General features: G+C 37.2%; 1 protein-coding gene across 1 annotated transcript; it reads right to left on the bottom strand.

Annotated features, from left to right (window-relative positions):
- Positions 1-10,094: 10,094 nt before the first annotated feature.
- LOC113077898 (sorting nexin-18-like) lies at positions 10,095-20,429 on the bottom strand. Its single transcript, XM_026250164.1, has 3 exons — positions 20,187-20,429; positions 18,647-20,099; positions 10,095-11,453 (listed from the first exon to the last, which is right to left on the bottom strand). The coding sequence occupies exons 1-3, from the start codon at positions 20,265-20,267 to the stop codon at positions 11,200-11,202; spliced, it is 1,788 nt and encodes a 595-aa protein (XP_026105949.1). The 5' UTR covers positions 20,268-20,429; the 3' UTR covers positions 10,095-11,199.
- Positions 20,430-21,303: the final 874 nt, after the last annotated feature.

Below are 21,303 nucleotides of genomic sequence, written 5' to 3' on the forward strand. Positions count from 1 at the left end.
ACTTTCTAGTTTATTTTAATATAAAAACACCACATCCTGTCAAGCTATTCTTGTGGCGTTTATGCTGAGTGGGTCGCCAGGGCCTCTTTCAAATGGTTAGACACAACAGAAAACTATGTTATATAGAAACTGACCTTCAGTTAAGGTCTTGAAAGGAACCGGTAGATTATTTTTGCAAATTCCTTCCGGTCATATATCATGTAGTTTTTCGCGTTCAGTCACTCCAATGTGCTTGAACCTAAAACTGATCTGAATCTGGATCCTGAAATGCTTGCCTTGCCTCAATCTTTCACCGTCTTTACATGTTTGAAGTAAATATAGCTTGCAAATGTATTTTTGGTTGTGATTTCTGGTTCAGATGCACTTCTATCAAACCTCACCACAAAAAAGCTAAACATTCATGTTCAAAGCACATGAGCTACTATACACCAGACGGTGTGGTTTTGAGTATAGTCTGTACCACACCAATGTGTTCTTTTGTTAGCTTTCAGAGCTATTCTTATGGTGTGTTTTTCTCATCTAGGCTCCTTGTCCTTGATTTCAAACAACATTCTTCAGGCTTTAACCAATGATGACACCAGCATCTCAAACAGAACTGTATATTTTACTGTGATCAGTCCCCCAAAAATGGGAAAATTGGTCAATTTGAAGGCAGACAAGACCACAACTGATATTTCATCCTTCACAAAACAAAGGGTGAGTGCTGCTAACCTCTTTTTCCCGAGTCAGTGCCATGCATATCAGAGTGCAGGGCAATGAATTATACATTTCCTTTAACTATGAGCATAATCTGAGAGCCTGTCATGTTTGAAAGATGTCCTAGTTAGCGGCCGAAAGAGGAATTGACACAATGATGATATGTAGAACGAGAGATATGATAAGAATTAAATGTGTCATATCAAGAAATATATTTTTACTGTCACGTTCAAAATAGTGATGTTTTTGGCGGCCTGTTTTAATTTTAGTTTTAGGCTAGTCTTTGTGTGAAGCTGTCATTTTAGTTTTTGTCACGTTCATACTCTTTTAAAGTTTAGTCAAGTTTCAGTCAACTAAAAGTCAAAGCAGTTTAATCTTATTTTAGTCAGAATTATCCATGACTATTTTCGTCTAGTTTTAGTCTATGAAAACTGATGATATTTAGTCAGTGAAAATAGTATTTTAGTCTCTTTTTAGTAATGCAATTCTATTTAACCCAGTCAATACAGTATAAGTACCTAGTAGTATAGACAAAACTAAAATTGTATTTTAGCCAAAGCCATTTCAAACAAGGTAATCTCATTATATTATTGTTACCTTATAGACTCAAGATGATGCGCTGATTTGAATAAACAACATTTATTTTACCAACCAAACATGTTAGAAGTACACACATTGGTCCCTTTCTCTATGTCAGACTTAACTTTGTTTGTTGTCATCTTCTAAATAATGCCGAGAGTTGGGCTTCAGGAAGTGACGTCGCTTGTGTCTGCGCAGTGTGACCTGATGCAGCCCCTGAAGTGAGACACAGGAAACAGAAATACTGCAAAATAACGATAATATCGCGAATAAACGAGACAAAATAATGTTATATTTTGTTTCATCTCGTTTTGGTCAACGAAAATGAAGAGACATTTCAGCATTGTTTTTATTTTGTAAACCACATTTAGTCTCGTTTTTATTCATCAACAATAGTGCATTATACATTTAATTCTAGACATCGTCACATGACCAGCATTTACGTTGCGTCTCCTCTCGTTTCATTTCCATCACGTGATAAAGGTTCGTTGATGACGATATTTAGTCATAATTTTCATTGACGAAAGCAACACTACTTCAAAACTTTTATTTTTTCTGAGGGTTTTGGTGGAATTTGTTGTTTTGATCATGTTTTATGTATTAGTAACTCGTGTGACCTGAATCATTACAGGTGGATGAGGGTGAAGTTGCATATCAGCAGTCATGGGACGTCTTCGGGATGGTCAGCGCTAGACAAGTTAGTGTCCTCTTCACCGACCATGCCTGAAACCCAGAAAAAAATTGGACCTGAACACATTTCTGTGCTCCCAAACTGTATATTTTCCCTCATTTACAAGCCATTTGTCTGATAATAGTTCTATTATCAATAAATGGAGCATGTTCTGCAGTCCAGCCTTCCTGACTCCTGACAGCTCTACTTGGGTTAGCCAAATGTGATCAAATGAAATAAATAAATATAGAGCTTATTTCACATGCAATTTCTTTGTTTAGACTGGTGTAGTGGCTTGTATTTTTACCTTACCCAATCTAGAGTTTATCTCATTTTAGATGGTAGTAGAACTCACACCGAGATTAAAAACAGCGAGGTGCCTCTGAGGATGGAATTGCTGTGATACTTCATTCCTTGTATTTAGTAGGCGCTAAAATTGGCTTTTTAAACCAGATGCACGCTGCTGCTCAGTTCATTTAACGAACAGCTCATTTGCTCAAAAAGTGATTTTGTGATTAAAAGCAAGAATAAAAAAGAAATAGATACCATTAATATTAATAAAAAGAATCATTATAATATAAAATAATGCAATAAATATAATAATAAAATACATTCTTTGTCAAAAGCATCATGAGTCTGATATTGCTTCCTATTGTTGAAACTGGTTTGCATTAAAAACAATGCAATGGTGACAATCCAGTGAGTGCCTGCGATGTGCTGACCTTACAGACGTCACACTGTAAGTACATAGGTTTTAGGAGGATTCACACTGATATGCATCAGAAAATGGCCGATAAGTCGCCTTGACAGTGGCTTATCTGCTTATTCTGTGATTTAATTACGTCCAGACAGTATAATGTCCGTGCATGAAAGAAAACAACACCTAAATCAACGTGAGGACTATCTTCATTATGCCGTTGAAAAAGTTTTGACAGTACAATAGCTTTATAATTATGTAAAATTATCTCTTTATATATTGCATGATTGGGCAAAAAGAACAAAAGGCTATCCCTATTAATGAATCCCATTGTGTAGAAACACGTTATCTATTATCTGTAATGATTTTCACTCCCTTTTCTATAGTAGTAGAGCTAATTGCTTTATAAATGAGTCCAGATTACTGTAAGAAAATGAGCTGGGCATGTTTGCACTTATTGGCTCTGGTGCTACATGACTCATCCTGAGGTATGATTTGTTAAGGAGAAACCCAAGAGATGGAAACATAATTAGTTTAAAGCCTTTCAGAACAGAGCAATCGCTCTTCTGGATCCCTGAAGTCTTAATTAGATTTGATATCATGCGCGATGGATCATGCCAGTAAGAGTGTTTAAGGGAAGTTTAGATTAGATTAATCTGTGTTTTATTGCGATATGTTTTTCTCACTTCCCATGAACGAAGTGTTATTTAAGTGCTATTTTTATAATATTATAAATAATTGTATTTATAGAGTTCAGAATTAAGACATTTTAATGCAAGTTTATCATTTTATTTGTAAAGTTGTTTTATTATTTTGTTTATATTTTTTAAGTATTTCATCTTACATTTCTATATAATTTCAATGAATGAAATCCCATTTTTTTTCTTGTTTTTGTTAACAAAAACACTAATGAATCCCAAGTCTCTAATTTGCCAGTTAAAAGGGTAACTGAATCCAGTAAATTCTGTTTGGTTTCCAGTGTTCGGTCAATCAGTGAACACATTCACATGACATTAACACCAATTCATAAAGTACAAAGGGGAAGCCAGGTCTCTTGAATCATCTTAGACTGAGTGGAGCATGTTCTGAACTCAGTTCTTGACAATCTAAACTGATACTCAAACAGGGCCTTAGTAAACTGAGTCTGTATGAATGTGAAATGTAACATTTGAAGATAGAATTTCACAATTGTTGGTGAGGATCACTTTACAGTTGAAAACATCCTTATACATTTACAGTAAGTCTGCACAATTTTCGTACAGGCCTTTGAGAAAACACATGAATGTTTCTTGTTTCTTCTAGAGATTCAGCTCTCTGACAGGTCGATGGAAGCAATAGGGTGAATCAGGGTGACATTTTTACACTTTAAATTTCTGAATTCAGGGTTTAGAATTTATGCCAACACTTTAAAATCAATGTGTGTGTGTGTGTGTGTGTGTGTGAGATCGGGGCTCTTGGCCAGCAGCCAGAGAGAGGAGGAAGCAGTCAGCATTTTTCAGACATGAATGAAGCCCGGCTAGAGAGGGCTTCCTGTGTGGGGCTATAAAAACAACACAGCAGTGAAGAATGCCCACTGCTCCCACATTCCAGACCTTTCTGCCAGGTTCAGAAATCTTGTGAGGGACCTCTTCCTGTAATATAGGCATCAAAATATTTTAATGCTTGAAGACCTATTTATACTGTGATAAATGAAATAATTATAAATATTATTTGGAAAATATAAATTTTAACACTTGGTTTTTCTATTATTTGAGTATTTTTAGCCACTATTACAATACTGTTAGATGTGCAAACCTGAAGAGAAACAAAATTAGAAATGTCAAAGAAAACCTTTTTTTTTAAATTGAAAATAAGTAAACATTATTTCAGAGTACTGAGGAATTAAAAAAAAAATTATACATGTTTTTTTAAATTGTTAGATTCTTTTTTTAATGTTTGTGTAAACAACATATAAAATAAAATAAACAAACCCAGGTAATGTATTGTGTTTCTAATTGACTTGAGAGTGGACAGGTCTATAGTTGAATCGTCTGTATTTTTTATAGATATTTTTGGTCTGGTATGGAACAGATACTTATTCCTGGGTCTATATTAATGTACGGTGGCCAAGAGAGCTCAATGGCTGCAAATAGAAAAAACAGCTGCAAAATAAGAAAACATCTAAATCAGTTGGACAACACACTCGCTGCAAATGCTCACAACGGAAGCAAATAAAGAAACAGGTTGCAAAAACAGAAACGCACTGCATGCTCACAACACAAGACAATAAAGAAACACGCTGCAAATAGGCACAAACAGAAATGTTTAAGGGAACTGCAAAGTGACAAACATGACAATGTTTGCTATGAAAGGTGAGATTTTTGTTTATTTTAACATCCTGATCATACTTCTTTAATTCTTCTTCTTTCTTCATTTCTTATTATTGACCTACAGCCTATGGCAAAATACAAAATTAGCATATTGTAACTGTGAAAACATATAAGCTGGCTAGCTTACTTTACAACTTCCCTTACAAAAATTAGCCTTATGGTTTTACTATTTAATTTAATTCATTAATAAATACATTTATTTAAAAAATGGTTAGGCTCCTTATGTTATCTATGGATTTACAACACTTACCTTTGTTAAACCGTGGTATTTGTACAACCATGTGTATACAAATGGTAATCAATACAAACATACATCTGTCATACTGATGAAGGTTCTTAATTTGCTGGTGTTTTTTCTATTTGCATGTGTTTTCTGAAGTTGCAGCGCATTGAGATCTCTTGGCCACCATAGTTTAGACTCATTTGCCCGGACTGACAGAATTTATTTAAAACGCACAGGAAGTGGGCTAAACACATTTGATAGATGTATGATTCACAGCAGAGACAATATGATGAAAGTTCACATGGTGCAGCTCTGTCAGAGCCTTGTGACTTGCTTCAGCGTTTTTCTTCATTTTTTGAGTGATAAATATTATTTTCTAATGAATCACAGGCAAGCATGCAGTTTTTAATGTCAGAAGTAACAAAATCCTTTTTGTCTTGTTCTTAAAGGGATATTTTACCACAAAAATAATGAATACTGTAATCATTTACTCACTTACTTTCTTCAGTGGAAAACAAAATATGACCTGTGTGGGTTGTAATGAGTATGTTCCTGCGAATACTAGTTCCTCATTGGATGCAAAACAGCTTATTTTCTAATGACACAAAAATCTAATCAGACCATGATATGGCTTGCTGGGAATTTTTATGGTCAAAAACCAAGGATATGAACTCCAAACACTGAAATGTGCAGTCACACATGCAGCTGTCTGGTGTGGAGTGGTTTTCTGGGGGTTTCCAGTAATGTCCATCCTGTAGGCTCATGCCCTCAGCAGGTTAAGTGCACATCAAAGCCCTGTGATTGGAAACAGAAGCTCAGACAGCAAGTTCCTGGCACTGCGCAGGTATGCTGGGAAAATGGAGCACTGCATGCAATAAATTTTGCTACATGTCACTGAACTCATAAAGATCATCAGCACTTATCAGAATAATCTATAGTGGAAAATGCATGTTATTTTGATTAATTTAATGACCTGCAATACACATGTAACTACTGTTGTTGCTTTTTTGCTTTTTTTACCAAATCTAATCCAAAATGTATGAATTAAATTTTTTAAGTATTTTGTTTTTATGATTTCTGAATCATGCAATACTGAAGACTGGAGTAATGGCTGCTGAAAATCCAGCTTTAGACAGGAAAAAAAACTACATTTTAAATGATATTCAAATAGATGGTAATATTTCAATAATAAAAAATAATATTTTACATTATTAATGTTATTACTGTATTGCTGAAAATATGAGATGTTTTTTAAAAAAAACATTAATATCAAGCCCAGAATATCTGAATGGCAGTATTCTTTTTAATCTCACCTGAGTATTTTGCTTTATACTATACATACATACATACATACATACATACATATATATATATATATATAAAATGTGCTGGCTGTATTTTCCCATTAAAGAGCCACACAGAAGGGAAATCAAAAATTACCTGTATTACAGTGTATGATAGTTGTCCATCAGTGTAAACAATGTGCAAAGTAATTAAACCAAAAAGTACACGATTTATAAAGTTATTGGCTTCTAAAGTAAGGAGTCGACTCTGAATCACTGTAACGAGTCGTTATAGATTTCAAATCTTTTGCCCATCACTATGTATGTCACTAGGTACACTTTGCATAATAATCTCCGCCTACCATCTTGAGAGAAACTGAACTCTGACCTGCCCCCCCCCCCCACACAGACAGACGCTCTGGTTGGTGCAGGCGGCAAGGAACTCGACCAGAAGTTGAAGTCGAGTGGGGGCTGCCATCTTTTAGCAGAACTTCACTTGCGTTAGCATTCCCATTGACTCCCATTCATTTTGGCGTCACTTTGACAGCGAATAACTTTACATCTGAGGCGTTTAAAGACTCCGTTTGTCCATGACTTATTTCTAAAGATACACGACAATGTATAAAGGGCTCCATTACCTTCTATGTTACATTATGGCCCCGTATAAACAGTTTATATAAAAAATAGGCTAACGATTGCGTCATAACCACTTGACTCTCTGTCGCATTACCGTACAGACAGGAGGAGAAGCTCGCAGGCAATTAACTTAATATGGCGTACTGGCGTTACATTTTAAAATACTATACAAAATAATTAATCAGAATACTTACTCCTGCTCACTCACGCCAAAGAACTCCCCGCTCAAGCTCGCCGTCTCTGCAAGATTAACGATGGCAGTTTGCACGCACAGCCACTTGGAAGATTAACATCTGTCAGACAGGTTGCTGACGACATCAAGCTTTGTTTGAGTCTGCGCGTCAGAAACGGAAGTGCTAAAAAACGCTAAAAATGGGCTTCACTTGTCTCAATTGAGTTCCAATGTGGTCGCTGTGTCCATTTCTTTTACTGTCTATGGGTTGGTGTGATAGCATCATGTCGAGGAGACAGTTTGTTTTATTTTCACTGCCAAAGAATGAAGATCAGAAGAACCAATGGCTAAAATTCATTTTCACCACAATACCAGAGCAGTACAACAAATCCCTTTTGTTGTGTTCACAACATTTAACTGATTGCTGCTTTTCTAATCTCAGTGAGTACAGCAGGATTTTCAAAGCGTTTGGCCATAAAAGATGGTTCATTACCAACTTTATTTAGAACAACGAGCATCTCCAAATCACAACGCGAAGTATGATTATGAAGTTATGTGTCTGTTTTCTCCCTAGCGTCTTATCAGTATGTGTGCTGTCTGCAGCCTTTGTTTGTGCTGATGGTCATGTACAAACACGTCATTAAAATGAAGTGTAACTCCGTGAATACTCAACGAAGAGACATGAGAGAGATATCTATAGAAAGCTTGACATGTCTACTTTAAAACTAAACAAGTGCTGTCGAAAACAGATATTCTGTGATAAAGTACAGTAATCCATATGAAAACAACGCGATGTCTGTTTTTCATGTCTCCCTTCTAATGTGACCACGTAGCACAGTATGCTACTGAAAGGTGGGGTTTAAGGAAACTGAATCTTTTGAACTATTTCGCGCGAACCGTTTGGGGATCTCTGAAAATTGAGGTAATTTAAAAATGATATTTTGACAAAATGACAATGTTTTTTAACCTTGGATAAATTTAAACCTAATGTACAGGACTTATAAACAGTGATAGGAAGCTTAGAATTTTCATCTTACTGGCTCTTTAACACTCTATAAAAGCAAAAACTTACTTAAAAAAATATTATATATATAATTACACAGTTGTTTTTCTGCAGTCAGGCCAACCTCCGAGCTAATATGTCTTCGAGGTAATATGATAAACATATCAGCCATATAACAAGGAACTGCAGTCACTGCATGTGTTTCTTAAATAGGGTCCAGGATCAGCTAGATAAAAAGATTTACTGAGTGAGCTTCTACGAGATATAAGGACAAGCAGCACTGACTGTAATGTTCTTCAGTTATTAGGGAGGTTTTCAGATAGGTTTTCATTTTGGCTCGTGGTATTCCTCAAGAGGGTGAAAGAATCTCAGGGCTTCATTTAATTGTTACAAACTGGCTGAAAACTGAAAACTCACTTATCACGAGCATTACAGATGACCTTAACACAGAGGTTCTAGAATAATAATAAAAACAAACATTAGATCGAATTTAAAGTGAACGTGGTATTTTTGAAATCTACTGATACCATATATTGCTTTATCAACCCCCCATCAGCGAACTTGTGTTCCTGCAGTTGCAAACATCTGGAATGCATTTCCTGTGGAACCACTTAAAGCCAGCGTTTAGCATTTTGGCACCCACAGGGGTGCATGCCTTGCACTGCGGCAAGTGCTCAATGTGTGCATTTTTAATGTGACACTAGACGTGTGATCTGACTGGTGTGCACAACTTTAACAGCATAGTCACATTCAAGTGCAATTACACCACAGACACGCTTACACCGAGCAGAGCTGAGTGATGTGGTCTAAACAGGAAATAAGCAAGACATTATTTGAAATGGTTTATGAGTTTGGACCAGAAAGAAAATGATTAAAACCCATGGCAGAAAAAGGTAAAATCACATTAAATGACCACACTGGGGACATGAACTTTATCAATACTGCCCATCATATCGTTGTTTTTGATAAGCTCAAAACATAGTATTGTAAAATAAAGCAAAGCAGGATGTTTCATGTGTCTGGACTAGCTCAGGACTGATGTTTTGGAAAGATGTGCCCATTTTATCAAAGAAATCTCAAAAACCTCACGTAAATTGAGACAGGATAACCCATAGCTAGCATTAAGAGGCTTCCTTGTCACAGCTCCAGCAGACCCGTCCCTCTGAAAGCGGAGTGCGCTTCAGTGTTGACAGCCAGTGCTGAGGAAAGAGGCTGTGTCAGGGCAAACTAGAAGAGCAGGCAGATCTGGCAAACAGACTGCGTTCCCACGGCTTGGCCTTGAAAAAGCCATTTGTCACTATTCACAGTGAGCACTTCTCTCATTACCACACCACCAACAGAAAAATCCCTCTTAACTCACAGCAATCACCACATTTATTGTTACTGCAATAACATAAGTAGGCAGTAGATGGTAAATAAATGTCCAGTATTCCTTTGGATTTTTTTTTTTTTAATTCTACATTATATTTTATTTTTAATATATTTCTTATATACCCAAAGTGTTAATATTTCTTTATATTTTCCTAAATTCAGCCTGTATAATCATAATATAAAATGAAATAAATAATAATATAAAAATATGAGAACATAAGAATTAAAAGAATGTATAATATTTTAATTATATAATTAAAATTTTTCTTAAATTTTTAACTATTTTTAAAAGTAGTCACTGTTTGGAAGTCCATGAAATGTTTATATCTGATAAGATAAAATAATGTAGAAATATTGTAACAGGTGTTTGTTATGGTACACAGGATTAAAAGTGATCAGTGTTGAGAATGTCCTTTATTGCTGATGCTAATTAACAATCACAAGTGTCTCTTATTATTATTATCATCATCATGTACAACGTGAAAACATATTTTCATGCATAAACACCAGTAAAGAAGATTCCCCCTTCCTTGGGCTCAAAACTCATGTTTGCACTGAAACTGTGTCAATATTGGTTATATACACTGAATAAACCAGCGGAAGTAAAAATCTCCAGAAGAAAATAAACTGGATTCTCTGAGCACTTTGAGACCATTAGTTTTCAGTAATCTCTCATTATTTGAAAAAATGGTAGGCTGAAGTGTCCAAAATGAACTCTTGTTATCCTGAGAGCTGTGCTTCCTGTTTATATCATGTTTAAACATTTTTTAGGTTCCTGCTCAATTGTTTCAAAGTGACGACAGGTGATCTGACGGTGACTATTGTTTTCCCTCAAATGCACATTCTGTTTTGCATTGGAAACTAAACATCATAGGGTACAGGGTACCAAATTATAGGGCATTGTGTCTAGCTACTCCCACGCTTGTCTCCAAACATGAGCTAGCTACTCCTTCGTCCTGCCATTTTAAGCAGGAGGGAAATTTGTATAAACTAATAAAATCCAACCGTATAAAACAAACCTCAGCATAAGAATAATATATAGTCCTTTTTAAGCAGTTATAAAAATACCAACGAGATGAGATTGAAAGGCACAACAGTGACGACAGCGGCTCTAAAAGATCTATAAAGACCTAAGAACTGCTAAAAAGGTCCAAAGTGTTTAAAAGGTGTCAGTGAGGAGCCACACAAGCTCCCCGAGTCATATCAACATCTCATTTATCTGTGTGAAGAACACCTTTAAATTAAATGACATTAGTAGCAGGATCGAAGGCATTCCATGCTCTCGGTCTTCAGCATCAGTTTCACAGTGGAAAACAGTCCAAACTAGACTATTACCATCGCCATCTCACCATATACATGCCCCAAAATCTCCAGTTCCTCATAACGGACATTCATTGTATGGGGATAGATTTCATAAATATTAGACTCTCGGTTTTGTTGTATATTGCTAAGGGCTGGCTAATTCTGGCCTGCTGTCAGTCTAATCTGAACAGTGTTCACTTAGGCATCGTCATACTTCTGCAGCGCCTCCTCCAGCTTGCCTGTGACCTTCTGGAAGAAGGCGATCTGCTGCTGTAGGTAATGTTGCATCTGGGACTTGAAGTCCCGCACTCGAGTCTGATGGAAGTGCTGGATCTCAGCCAGCGTGGCGAAAGAGATGATGTTGCAGCGTTCCCTGATCCCGTCTGCCTGCTGGATCTCCATCTTCCCTTCCTCTACGTGCTTCTGGCTCTCCTTCACCTTCGTCAGAGCACCTGCGAAGAGAGCGGAACCAGGATGAGACTCAATATTGACTCAGACTCAAGAGGGAAGTTATGACAAATGGCTCAACAGGTTCAACTCGTCTGTACTTCTGCCATGAATGTGGCTGATGCAAATCATGTTTTGTTAAGCGCAATATGGCATGACCAGGATGTCACCTTTATGAGATATTTATCAATTTTTTTGTAACAAAACAGTTGGCATATTTTCCATACTTTAGACCAGGGGATTTCAAAGTGTGGGGAAGTATAAGAGCACATCAAGTTACGTGAAGAGACCTGCCTGAAAAACCCTAAAGTGCTGTCTATCTAATTTCATATCTATGTTCTAATCTTTTTATTTGTCTTATTGCTTGTTACTAGTTTCTTCTTTTTTTTTTACTGATTGTCCACTTGAATCATTGCTTGGGAAATGAAGACACATTTTGATTTCACTTCAGCTGGTGCTTCTGAATGTACTGTATGTTTGAAATGAAGGCTGGTCTAATATCTTTTGTTCTAGATCTTTTGTCTACAAGAGGAAGTAAAGTGAATGAGTAATGAGAAACGTGTCAGCTGTATCCAGCCCTGCCATCACGGCAAAAGAGTCTTGCAAATTCACAGACCATAGAAGTTATGTGAAATGCTGGAAAAAATAAGTAAAAATAAAAAGAAATCACAGATTTTCCTGTTCAGAAAACAGCTAGATTGTACCAGACTGGAAGCATTTGTGCATTATCAGCTGCCCTTGTTTAGTGGACATTACTTAGAAGGGGGAAAAAACACTTGTGAAAGTGCAGTCTAAATAAAAAGAAGAAAACAGAGTAGTGTTTATCACTAGCGTATATAATAATGTACTATAATACTATATTTATTTTATTATGTGAAAGGAAAGAGCCTGCAGAGTGATGCAAGAGATGTGAAACTAGTTCAGCAATGGAAGTTGCAAATTTCATTTTACAAAAATGTTTTGTTATGACTAACTAATCACAATATGCTAATGTACACATAAAATAACAATATATGGCAAAATGCTCAAAACAACTATTACAAAGACTACGGTACCGACCGTAATAAAACATCTGAGACTATAAGTGAATGTCAAAGACATCACTTTTCCCAGCCTAGCACACATTACAATGACAGGAAATGAGAATGAACTATAGAGTGTCACGCTTGACATAATAACAGTCATAGTCATCGAACACAATCTCCCAACTTATAAGGAAAGAGAAGAAGGCCTGACTGGAAGGAAGAACCGATACTGGTTCTTTGAGTGTTGATATGCTGGTGGGAATAACAAATACAATTGAGTAGACCATCAGTGTACACCACTGTTCAGAAGTCTGGGGTCAGTAGGATAGTTATATATATATATATATATTTATATATATATTTATACAACTTTTAACTTTATATATTTTTCTGTATTGATTTGTTGTATTTAAACACGTTAAATACTGTATTATGATGCATAACACTGTAAAACGGCATAAAAAGAAATATGGACAACATGAGTGGATCTTGGTAAATAATAATGGATCTTGGTAAAGAGACTTCTTTCAAAACATAAAAAAAAATCTTACCAACCGCAAACTTTTGAACAATATTGTGTATTGTGTTCGTCTTTGGGAATGGAATAAAAATCGAACATAAAAACAAAAATGTGAGTTTACAAATGAATGGAAAGTGAAACGAAACTATAAAAAGTGCATTACAATATAGAGACAGCGACTTCTAAGAAAGAGACGACTAATCCAGTCGATGCAGAGTGACCGTAAGTGACCGTACTTACAATTTACTGCTAAATGTAGTAGCAATTATTTTACATTTGACAGATAAAACTTGGAATGGGAATTTTGAAGGTAACTTGGTATTACCTTAAAGATGATTAAGTTTTGTGATGAAATCTCATGATATAATTGAAAGCGGTATATGTATCAGTGAAGTATTGAGCACAGATGGCCTGACTTCCCTCCTCAGTGAGGAGAAACAAGCAAAACATTCCCAAACATCCCATCCCCCAAACTCCACACAATCTGCCTTCTGGCAAAGAAGCCTTCACTTCAGTGTAACCTAGATCCCTGAAATTCCTCAAACACACACACACACACACACAAGCCCTATTCGGACGGGACTATTTTCCAGGGGGACGTTAGAGAAATCGGTGTTTCACAGACTTGCTTTCCGAATCTGGCAAGTCTGTGTTTTTCTCACACAACTTCTGTTAGAATTCCAGAGCAAACCACCTACTGTTTTTCAGCAAACTCAGCAGTCCTCTGAGAAAGCTAATCCAGTCCGAACTCCGAATGCTAATGTCTGTGATTGCCAATATTGTATTACACATTACTTAAGTATGGTTTTTTAATCATAAATAAAAAAATATATATAACTTTCAGACGTTGGGTGATAAGAACTATACACACGCTATACACACACTTAATACTGACTGTCACGAATGCAGTTCAAAAGAGCACACAAGAGGAAGACAAATACATTTAAGGAAGAAAAGATGTGGGTCAAAGATGAAAGACAGCAACACTTCATACAACTAGTTAGGGATGTGCGATATATTGCATGCGATTGTCACACGCATTTCGTCAGTAAAGCCGTTTCCCTGATTACAGCTAAATCTCCATCATCTGCTTTCAAATGGAGCGCCATTTAATAAACTACGAGCTACACAATATCACGTTCATGATCGCAGATGAATTGCATTCGATAATGAACGCGATATTGCGATATATCTACGGCTCTGTGGTAATCAGGAAACCAGCTTTACCGCCGAAATACGTGTGACAATTTTTTTCCAATATCAGCTGACTAAAGCCTGAAGTGAATGGTCACACCAAAAACGATAACTATAAAGATAACTATATTTGTGTCCACACCAGCAAACAATATTGTCTGTTTCTTCTAAGTGCACATGCAAATGCTGCTTTAAATTCTCCAGCTCCTTACAGTAGGGTGGATTCTGATTGTCTGTCATGTGTTTTATTGTTCATCAGCTGGGGGAATTTTTTTTTTTGAAAGTGATCATAACGATATCGTTCCCCTGTATTGTTACTGTAATAGTTTTGGTGTGAACTATGCTATTCTTTAATATTGAGAAAGATTTTTAGAATTATATCTTTATAGTTATTGTGCTTGGTGTGAACGGGCCTTATGACTAGTTGTCGACCGATATATCACTACTTATCCGATATCTTACAGATTATACAACAAGCACACCTCAGTTAATATTAGTACTAAAAATAGGATACAGGTATAAATCAATTACAATTACAAATCATTCAAGCCACCAAAACATGTTCTTTTCCCTCAGTTAAAGCTTCTGTTGAACTATTTATTGCCATCATGTATGAAAACAGCATTTAGTAGATGGAATATCAAACATTAGAGCTAATACAGGGTTGCAGCACTAGCCAGATATATGAAAATGGTCTGAGAAAGGAGGAGACACACGTGGGAAGCTGTGCTCGACTGAGCTACTATAAAGCCTGCTGCTGCAGAACCACTTCAGGCATTACGTAATGTGTGCTATTACACAACACAGTCCTGCCGTTGAACTGGAACCAGAGAACAAGTCCTGCACTGATTCCCGGACCATATTACCCAGATCTGGATCATGACATTTGCCATGGGACTTTGGTCGGATGATAACACAGGTGGCGGATTATATATTCCAGTCTGACAAACAGATAAATTATTTGGCTTTCCAAACAAATGAGAAGGCAAAAGCAGATCACTGGCAAACGTGAGGTTATTGACAGTCCAATTTGCTTTGGAACTGCACCATAAGATTCATGGGCATTAAGGATAATACAAAAGTCATCATCTGTGAAATACAAGACATTTGCCAGAATTGAGACCAATGAATTTGAGCTTTCAGCCCATTTCAGAAGCTGATCTCTCTTCTGGTGGCTGAAACTTATGACTCTAATCATTATCTTCCCTGACAAACAGCAGTGACAGTGAAGGCTTAAAGTAGCAATTATGTACTTTCTCTCATGGTTATTGGATTAATGTGATCATTTACCCCAATATTAATATTTTGTAATCAGTTACTCACACTCATGTCGTTTCTAACCCTGTATTATTTTCTTTCTTCAGTTAAACACTAAAGAAGATATTTTTATTTAGCAATAATGAATTAATCTGAAAAGTGACAGTATAGACAGACTTTTTACATTAAAAAAAACAATCGGTAAAATAATTTAAAATATATTCTATTCCCCCAAAATATTGAGCAGCACCATTGTATTCAATATATACTGCTACTACTAATAAATATTTATTGAGCACCTAACCAGTATATTTGTGGCTGCAGAAAATTAAGTTTTGCCACTAAAGTATTTTAAATTACATTTTAAAATAGGTCTTGGTCTTGGAGGACTAGATCTGCTTCTGCTGCAGAGCAACTTGAGAGGAAGATCTGCATAGAAGATCTAGGCAGGTGGTGCTGGGGAGGTGGTGGGCTGATATGAAGACATGCATAGCACACAGATACAGCATTGATTGAAGATGTCCTGATTACATAGGCAAACATTAATGAGAGTGTGTGAATTCAGTTGGCTGGGAACACTGTATAGAAAAACACAATTTAAAAAGCCATTTATTTTTTGAATCATGCTCATTATGAAATTATGGAGTGTAAAAAAAAATTTGTCCTTTAGTGTTCAACAAACAAAAAGGGTGGGTAGATAATTTTCAGTTTACAGAAATGTATCTGAGGAATGTGTGACTCGTTGGACAGGCCAAATTAGACGTGTGAATATGTGCTTCTTTCACAATGCTTTAGACAAACACCTACAATAATCATGCAACTTAATTTTTAAAGATACTGAACACTGGATATTAGTCAAACATAAAAAAGGTTGTAGCTAGCCTTGCAGTGGCTGGTTGAGGGTCAATGCACAATGCTAACTTCCCCAGCTATAATATTAATGACATCACATCTGAATCATTATTTCCTCTCATTTTCAAAAGAACCACATATTTCACTGCACATCAAAGAGAAGCAATGGAAAAAAGGATTCCATTTAATATCAGCATCAGTATGTTCAATAATGACCTTTAATTCCATTGCTAATGGAGGCTCTATAGTGACAAATCAATACATGCTGTGCTCATGTTCATTTTATAAAAAAACAAATGATAAAAACAGCCCTATCATTTATCCAGATGGACATTGTGACTGCCTTGAAATTGGATAATCTTATAAAACAACTGCAAAAGGATTATATTGGGTTACACTAATCAGAAGCCTTTATCTTTTGTTTACCGAGGTATGTTATAGTATAGTTATTAATAGTATTTTGAGCATTATTTTTGAGGTGCCTTGAGATGTAGTAAAAGGGTGACAGCATGTGAGTGGCTAAACAGATGGCAAATGACAATAGATATAACTAGATATAACTAGAAATCAGAGCCGAATGATCATTATTACTTCTGAAAGATAACTGAATGCCTGGGGAGTTATTATATGTTTTATTGACACAGAGGTGATGGAAAGATGACAGGTTTGCTCATAGTTTTCTACTAACTAATTCACAGTCTGGGAGATTGTTTCTTAAAGACCTGAAGATGTTTGCTCAAGCTATAGTAACTGTGAAATAGTGGGTTAAACCACAGATGCAATGAAGAAAAGGTGTCATTTCTCACAGCATTCATCTATAATAAGGCTGTTTCTTCCATTCTAACTTTATATGGTGACAATGACATTAAGAATTTGCTAAAAATACAATACACCTTTTGGCAAATGCCCATGTATGACTTTGGCATATGGGCTCCAGCCAGCTGTAGGTGACCTCAGTGCTAGAATGTGTCACAGACTGAGACCTCTCTGCTGGAAGTACAACACAGCATTTCTATTTTTTCCAAAGCATTGTGCAGTCACGAAAGGGTGACAGTGGTGTCTACGGCACCTGTCTGTACTGCATTAAACATCTGGTTTGCACGTTTAAAACTCATAAAAATACATCTAGCTAAATTTAGTCCACTTCTTAAAGCTTTTGTGAACAGCAAGCTCAAAACATTCACTACATTCCCACAAGGAGATAGACAAATCAATGCATACCTTTACCCTGTGGCTCATAGACATCTCTGTGGGCTTTGACAAATGCACGCTATTTGTTCATTTGTGGTTACAACAAGTTGCTCCATAAACGGTGGCTGTTCAAACGGCTTGTAAAATTCAAGGTTTCCTATAATTCAAGTCATACCCTCTATTAAAAAATACAGAAAATCAGTATGTAAACACTATATCATCAAATATGTTTAATAATAAATATTAATATTACAATTAATATTAATGCATCCTTGCTGAAGAAAGTATTGACTTTCTTAAAAAATAAAAATGAAAAAGGTCTTACTGACCCCAACACTTTTGAATGGTATACAGTTTTTTCCCCTTTATATATTCTTTTTTAGTAAGTTCATAAAGAAGTCTTTCCTCTGGGCTCATGAGCTTGCGACAATAAATGTTTCTTGTAATAGATCTGAATTTTTGCCAGGCCGTTTCATTTCGCTCCATCTTAAAAATGACTGAGCCAGAAGGGGAAGTCTATCTAAATAATGATCTCAGACTGCATGTATGAACTCTAGCTTTGAGATTGTATTAGCATCTGCAAATGCTAATACAAATGTCGTAAATATTCAAGGAGGTAATCAAACCCCCGAAGATGTGATTTTTACACATCTGCACCCTCAGAGGGCCTTATTTGTATTCAGGAGCATCATGATTTCAGATAAAAACGAAGCATTCCTCCATGTTTTGGATTTGAAATAAAATGCTTCTGTTTTGTAATATGACATGATTATAAATGGTCAGAAATGTGTCACAATAACATCCATTGCTCAAATCAATGCCATTCACTGAATGATTGCATGTGTACTGAAACTCCCCTGTCAACCTTTCTTGAACAATGCAGTATGTCAGTAGTTTCAGTCTGTCATTGTACGTGGCTGATTTACCACAGAAAAAACACAAAGCACGTCAGCGACAGCTAAAGCTCATGTGACTCAGCAGGCGGACCAAACCAGGATGGCAGGGAGTGAACTCATCAGTGGCACTTCAATGCAAACTAATCAGTCAAGCAAAGCAAACAATTCTGAGAGCAGGTCTTTCATACCCACTGAACTCAGGCTAAACACAGTTTCATGCATATTTCTATAATGATTATACAAATAAACAAGCAGATGCGTACCTTTCTGTACATGGATGATATCTGGGTAGTTGGCAAGGTGTCCTTGGTACAGGGCTAACAAATCCATCACTGGGTCCACATCTTGTTTAGGCTGCTCCACAAAGTAGTCTCCAATAGCATCGTAGGCTTCCGCCGTGTACGCAATTGCTTGGTTTAAACCGACCGAGTACGACTGCTGGTCGATCTCGAACGCTTGACTTAGACACTTAAAAGACTGTCCCACTTTCTGATACTCTTTCTTAAACCCGGCTATCTGCTTCCTGGCGAACTCGTTGAGTGTGGCATTGACTTGGATTACACTGTCGTCCATTTTCTTGGTGAAGGCCTTGAATCCGTCAATCCTGCTTTCGACGTCTTGCAGGTCAAGAGGGGCTGCTGGAGTGCTGATGGTGAGGAAGAAGTTAGCACCGACCATCTCGTCCTTCTCTGCTTTTCTCTTCCCTTGCTTCCAAGCCTTTTCATCCGTGCTGGAGCAGATGAGGAAGTGCTGGAAAACATCACACCGGGCTAGTACAGGGTGGCTGGTCATATGATTCATCCACCATATCAGCCCTCTTCTCCTTTTCGAAATGAAGTCTTCTTCGAAGCGACCGGTGGCTTGTTTTTCAGGGATGTGAGGCACTGAAATGACAGGAAACTTCTCCACCAATCTGTCGTAGAGCCAATCGAAATGCTTATATCTTCTGTTGACCTGGTTCTGCGTGTGGGTCGGCGTCAGCTTGTAGGAAATGTAACTTTTCATGCCTTTGAATTTCGTCTGCTTGGTGGGGTCATCGATAGTGCAAGCGAATGGGTACGGGTTCTCCTGCCACTCCGGACCGTACTGACCCATCACCACGCAGATTTTATCCCCATCCTTCACAAAGCCGGCCGCTTCCCCCAGCACGAACGCCTCACCTCCCGACTTCACAAAAGTGGAGAACCTGTTCAGATTTCTGCTGACCGTGGCTGAACTTTTGGCTTGTTGTGCACCTCTAGGGATGGAGGAGGTGGAGATGCTGTAGGTAGAGGGTCTGTTTCCTTCATAATTCCTATACACTCCACCAACAACCCCTGGTTCATCAGCGACAGACGAGTGATCGTCCCAGTCATCGTCCCAATCATCATCACTGGCTGGAGTCCCTGAATGTTGTTGCTGCTGAGGTAGTGCAGGGTAGGCTGGTGCAGTGTTGTAGCTCTCTTGAGTCTGATTTCCCAAGTCAAAACCACCAGCGGGAATGTTGGAATATCGAGAGTTGTGGTTAACAGACGAGACGGTGTCATTACTCAAAAACTCGACGTAGGACGCAGGCAGGAGCCCTCTCTCCCCTCTGCTGTTCGTCCCCTCCAGCCAGCCCTCAATGTCCTGCTCGCTGTACAGAGTTACAATCTCGTGCTCTTTCATCGATATCTCTCCTGGGTTTTCTGAATTAAAGTCATACAGAGCTCTTGCTCGCAAAGCCATCTCTCTAAGCTGCGATGAATTTAAAGCGTTAAAGGTTAGTGTATCAGCTTACTAAATACAAGCCAAACTCACTCACTCGCTCGCTCGCTCGCTGACCTGCAATACTGTCAACAACTTGCGCTTCTGTTGAGGGAACCGTAAGTCCAAAAACTCCAGCGTCCTCTTCACAATGGTCATACGATAATCTGACAATCAAATGGCTGTCGTGCTTAAAAACCTCAGAACTGTGGTCATTTCTTCATCTGAGGAGTTTACCTTCCAGAGCAGCGTTGCTGTGCACCCGTCCCACGCCGACAGCAGCGCACTCTCGCAGTCTCCTCCCTGAACAACGCCGAGCTCGAGCAGCCGGGAGTCGAGGGCGGGGCTAATTACCAGGAAGCACGAATCAAATCTGATTTCGAGAATCGGTTCTTTTGAACAGTTCTTTACAATGAACTGTTTTAATGATTAATTTGCAACAAAACACGCCATTATGGCACAATATTAAATTATCCAAATTAAATGCCCTGAACCACGTGTAGTCATATTTATGTTCATTACACTTTCCCTCTATGCGTCCCAGCAATGATTCAGCTCAAAAAATAGTGTCATTTAGAAACATTTGTGATTTGCATTACATTAAACAATACAAAACTTAATCTCTGGGATTAAATCGTTTTGCAAATGATTAAAACCAGCTCTGGTTTGTATGTGAATTGACAACATTGTCATACAATGACGTTGTAGACATGTTTCAAGTACATGTTTAATATGCATAACATTTTATTCAGATATTAATTGAACATTTTAATCCATAGTCAAATCCTCCATTCACTCCAAATCATCACCTACATTTCAGACTGTCCGAAACAAAGTAAAAAAAAAACAAATCATAAAAAAAAATTTCTGACAGATTTAAAAAAAATGTTGCTGAAGGATTAATATCGTATTTATTTCGTTCCATTTTTTTATTTATTTATGAAACCAAATCAAACACATTTCCCAGTAAACATTGCTATTTTCTGTGATCAACTTCTGCATGTGCCAACCGTTGATATTCTGCACGAAGGCGATCGTGGTGAGTTTTGTAATTTAATCCTTCCTTATTCTTTAATTGTATCTAAAGTACAAACGTCAGTGTGGTAAATTAAAATGAAATGGTCAGGTAGGCTAATGCAACACCTGCACCTGTATTTGAAAAAGCGCGAACATTTATTTTCATTAGCAAAGCTCT

Source organism: Carassius auratus, chromosome 5, assembly GCF_003368295.1.
Source record: "Carassius auratus strain Wakin chromosome 5, ASM336829v1, whole genome shotgun sequence".
NCBI classification, from domain to species: domain Eukaryota; kingdom Metazoa; phylum Chordata; class Actinopteri; order Cypriniformes; family Cyprinidae; genus Carassius; species Carassius auratus.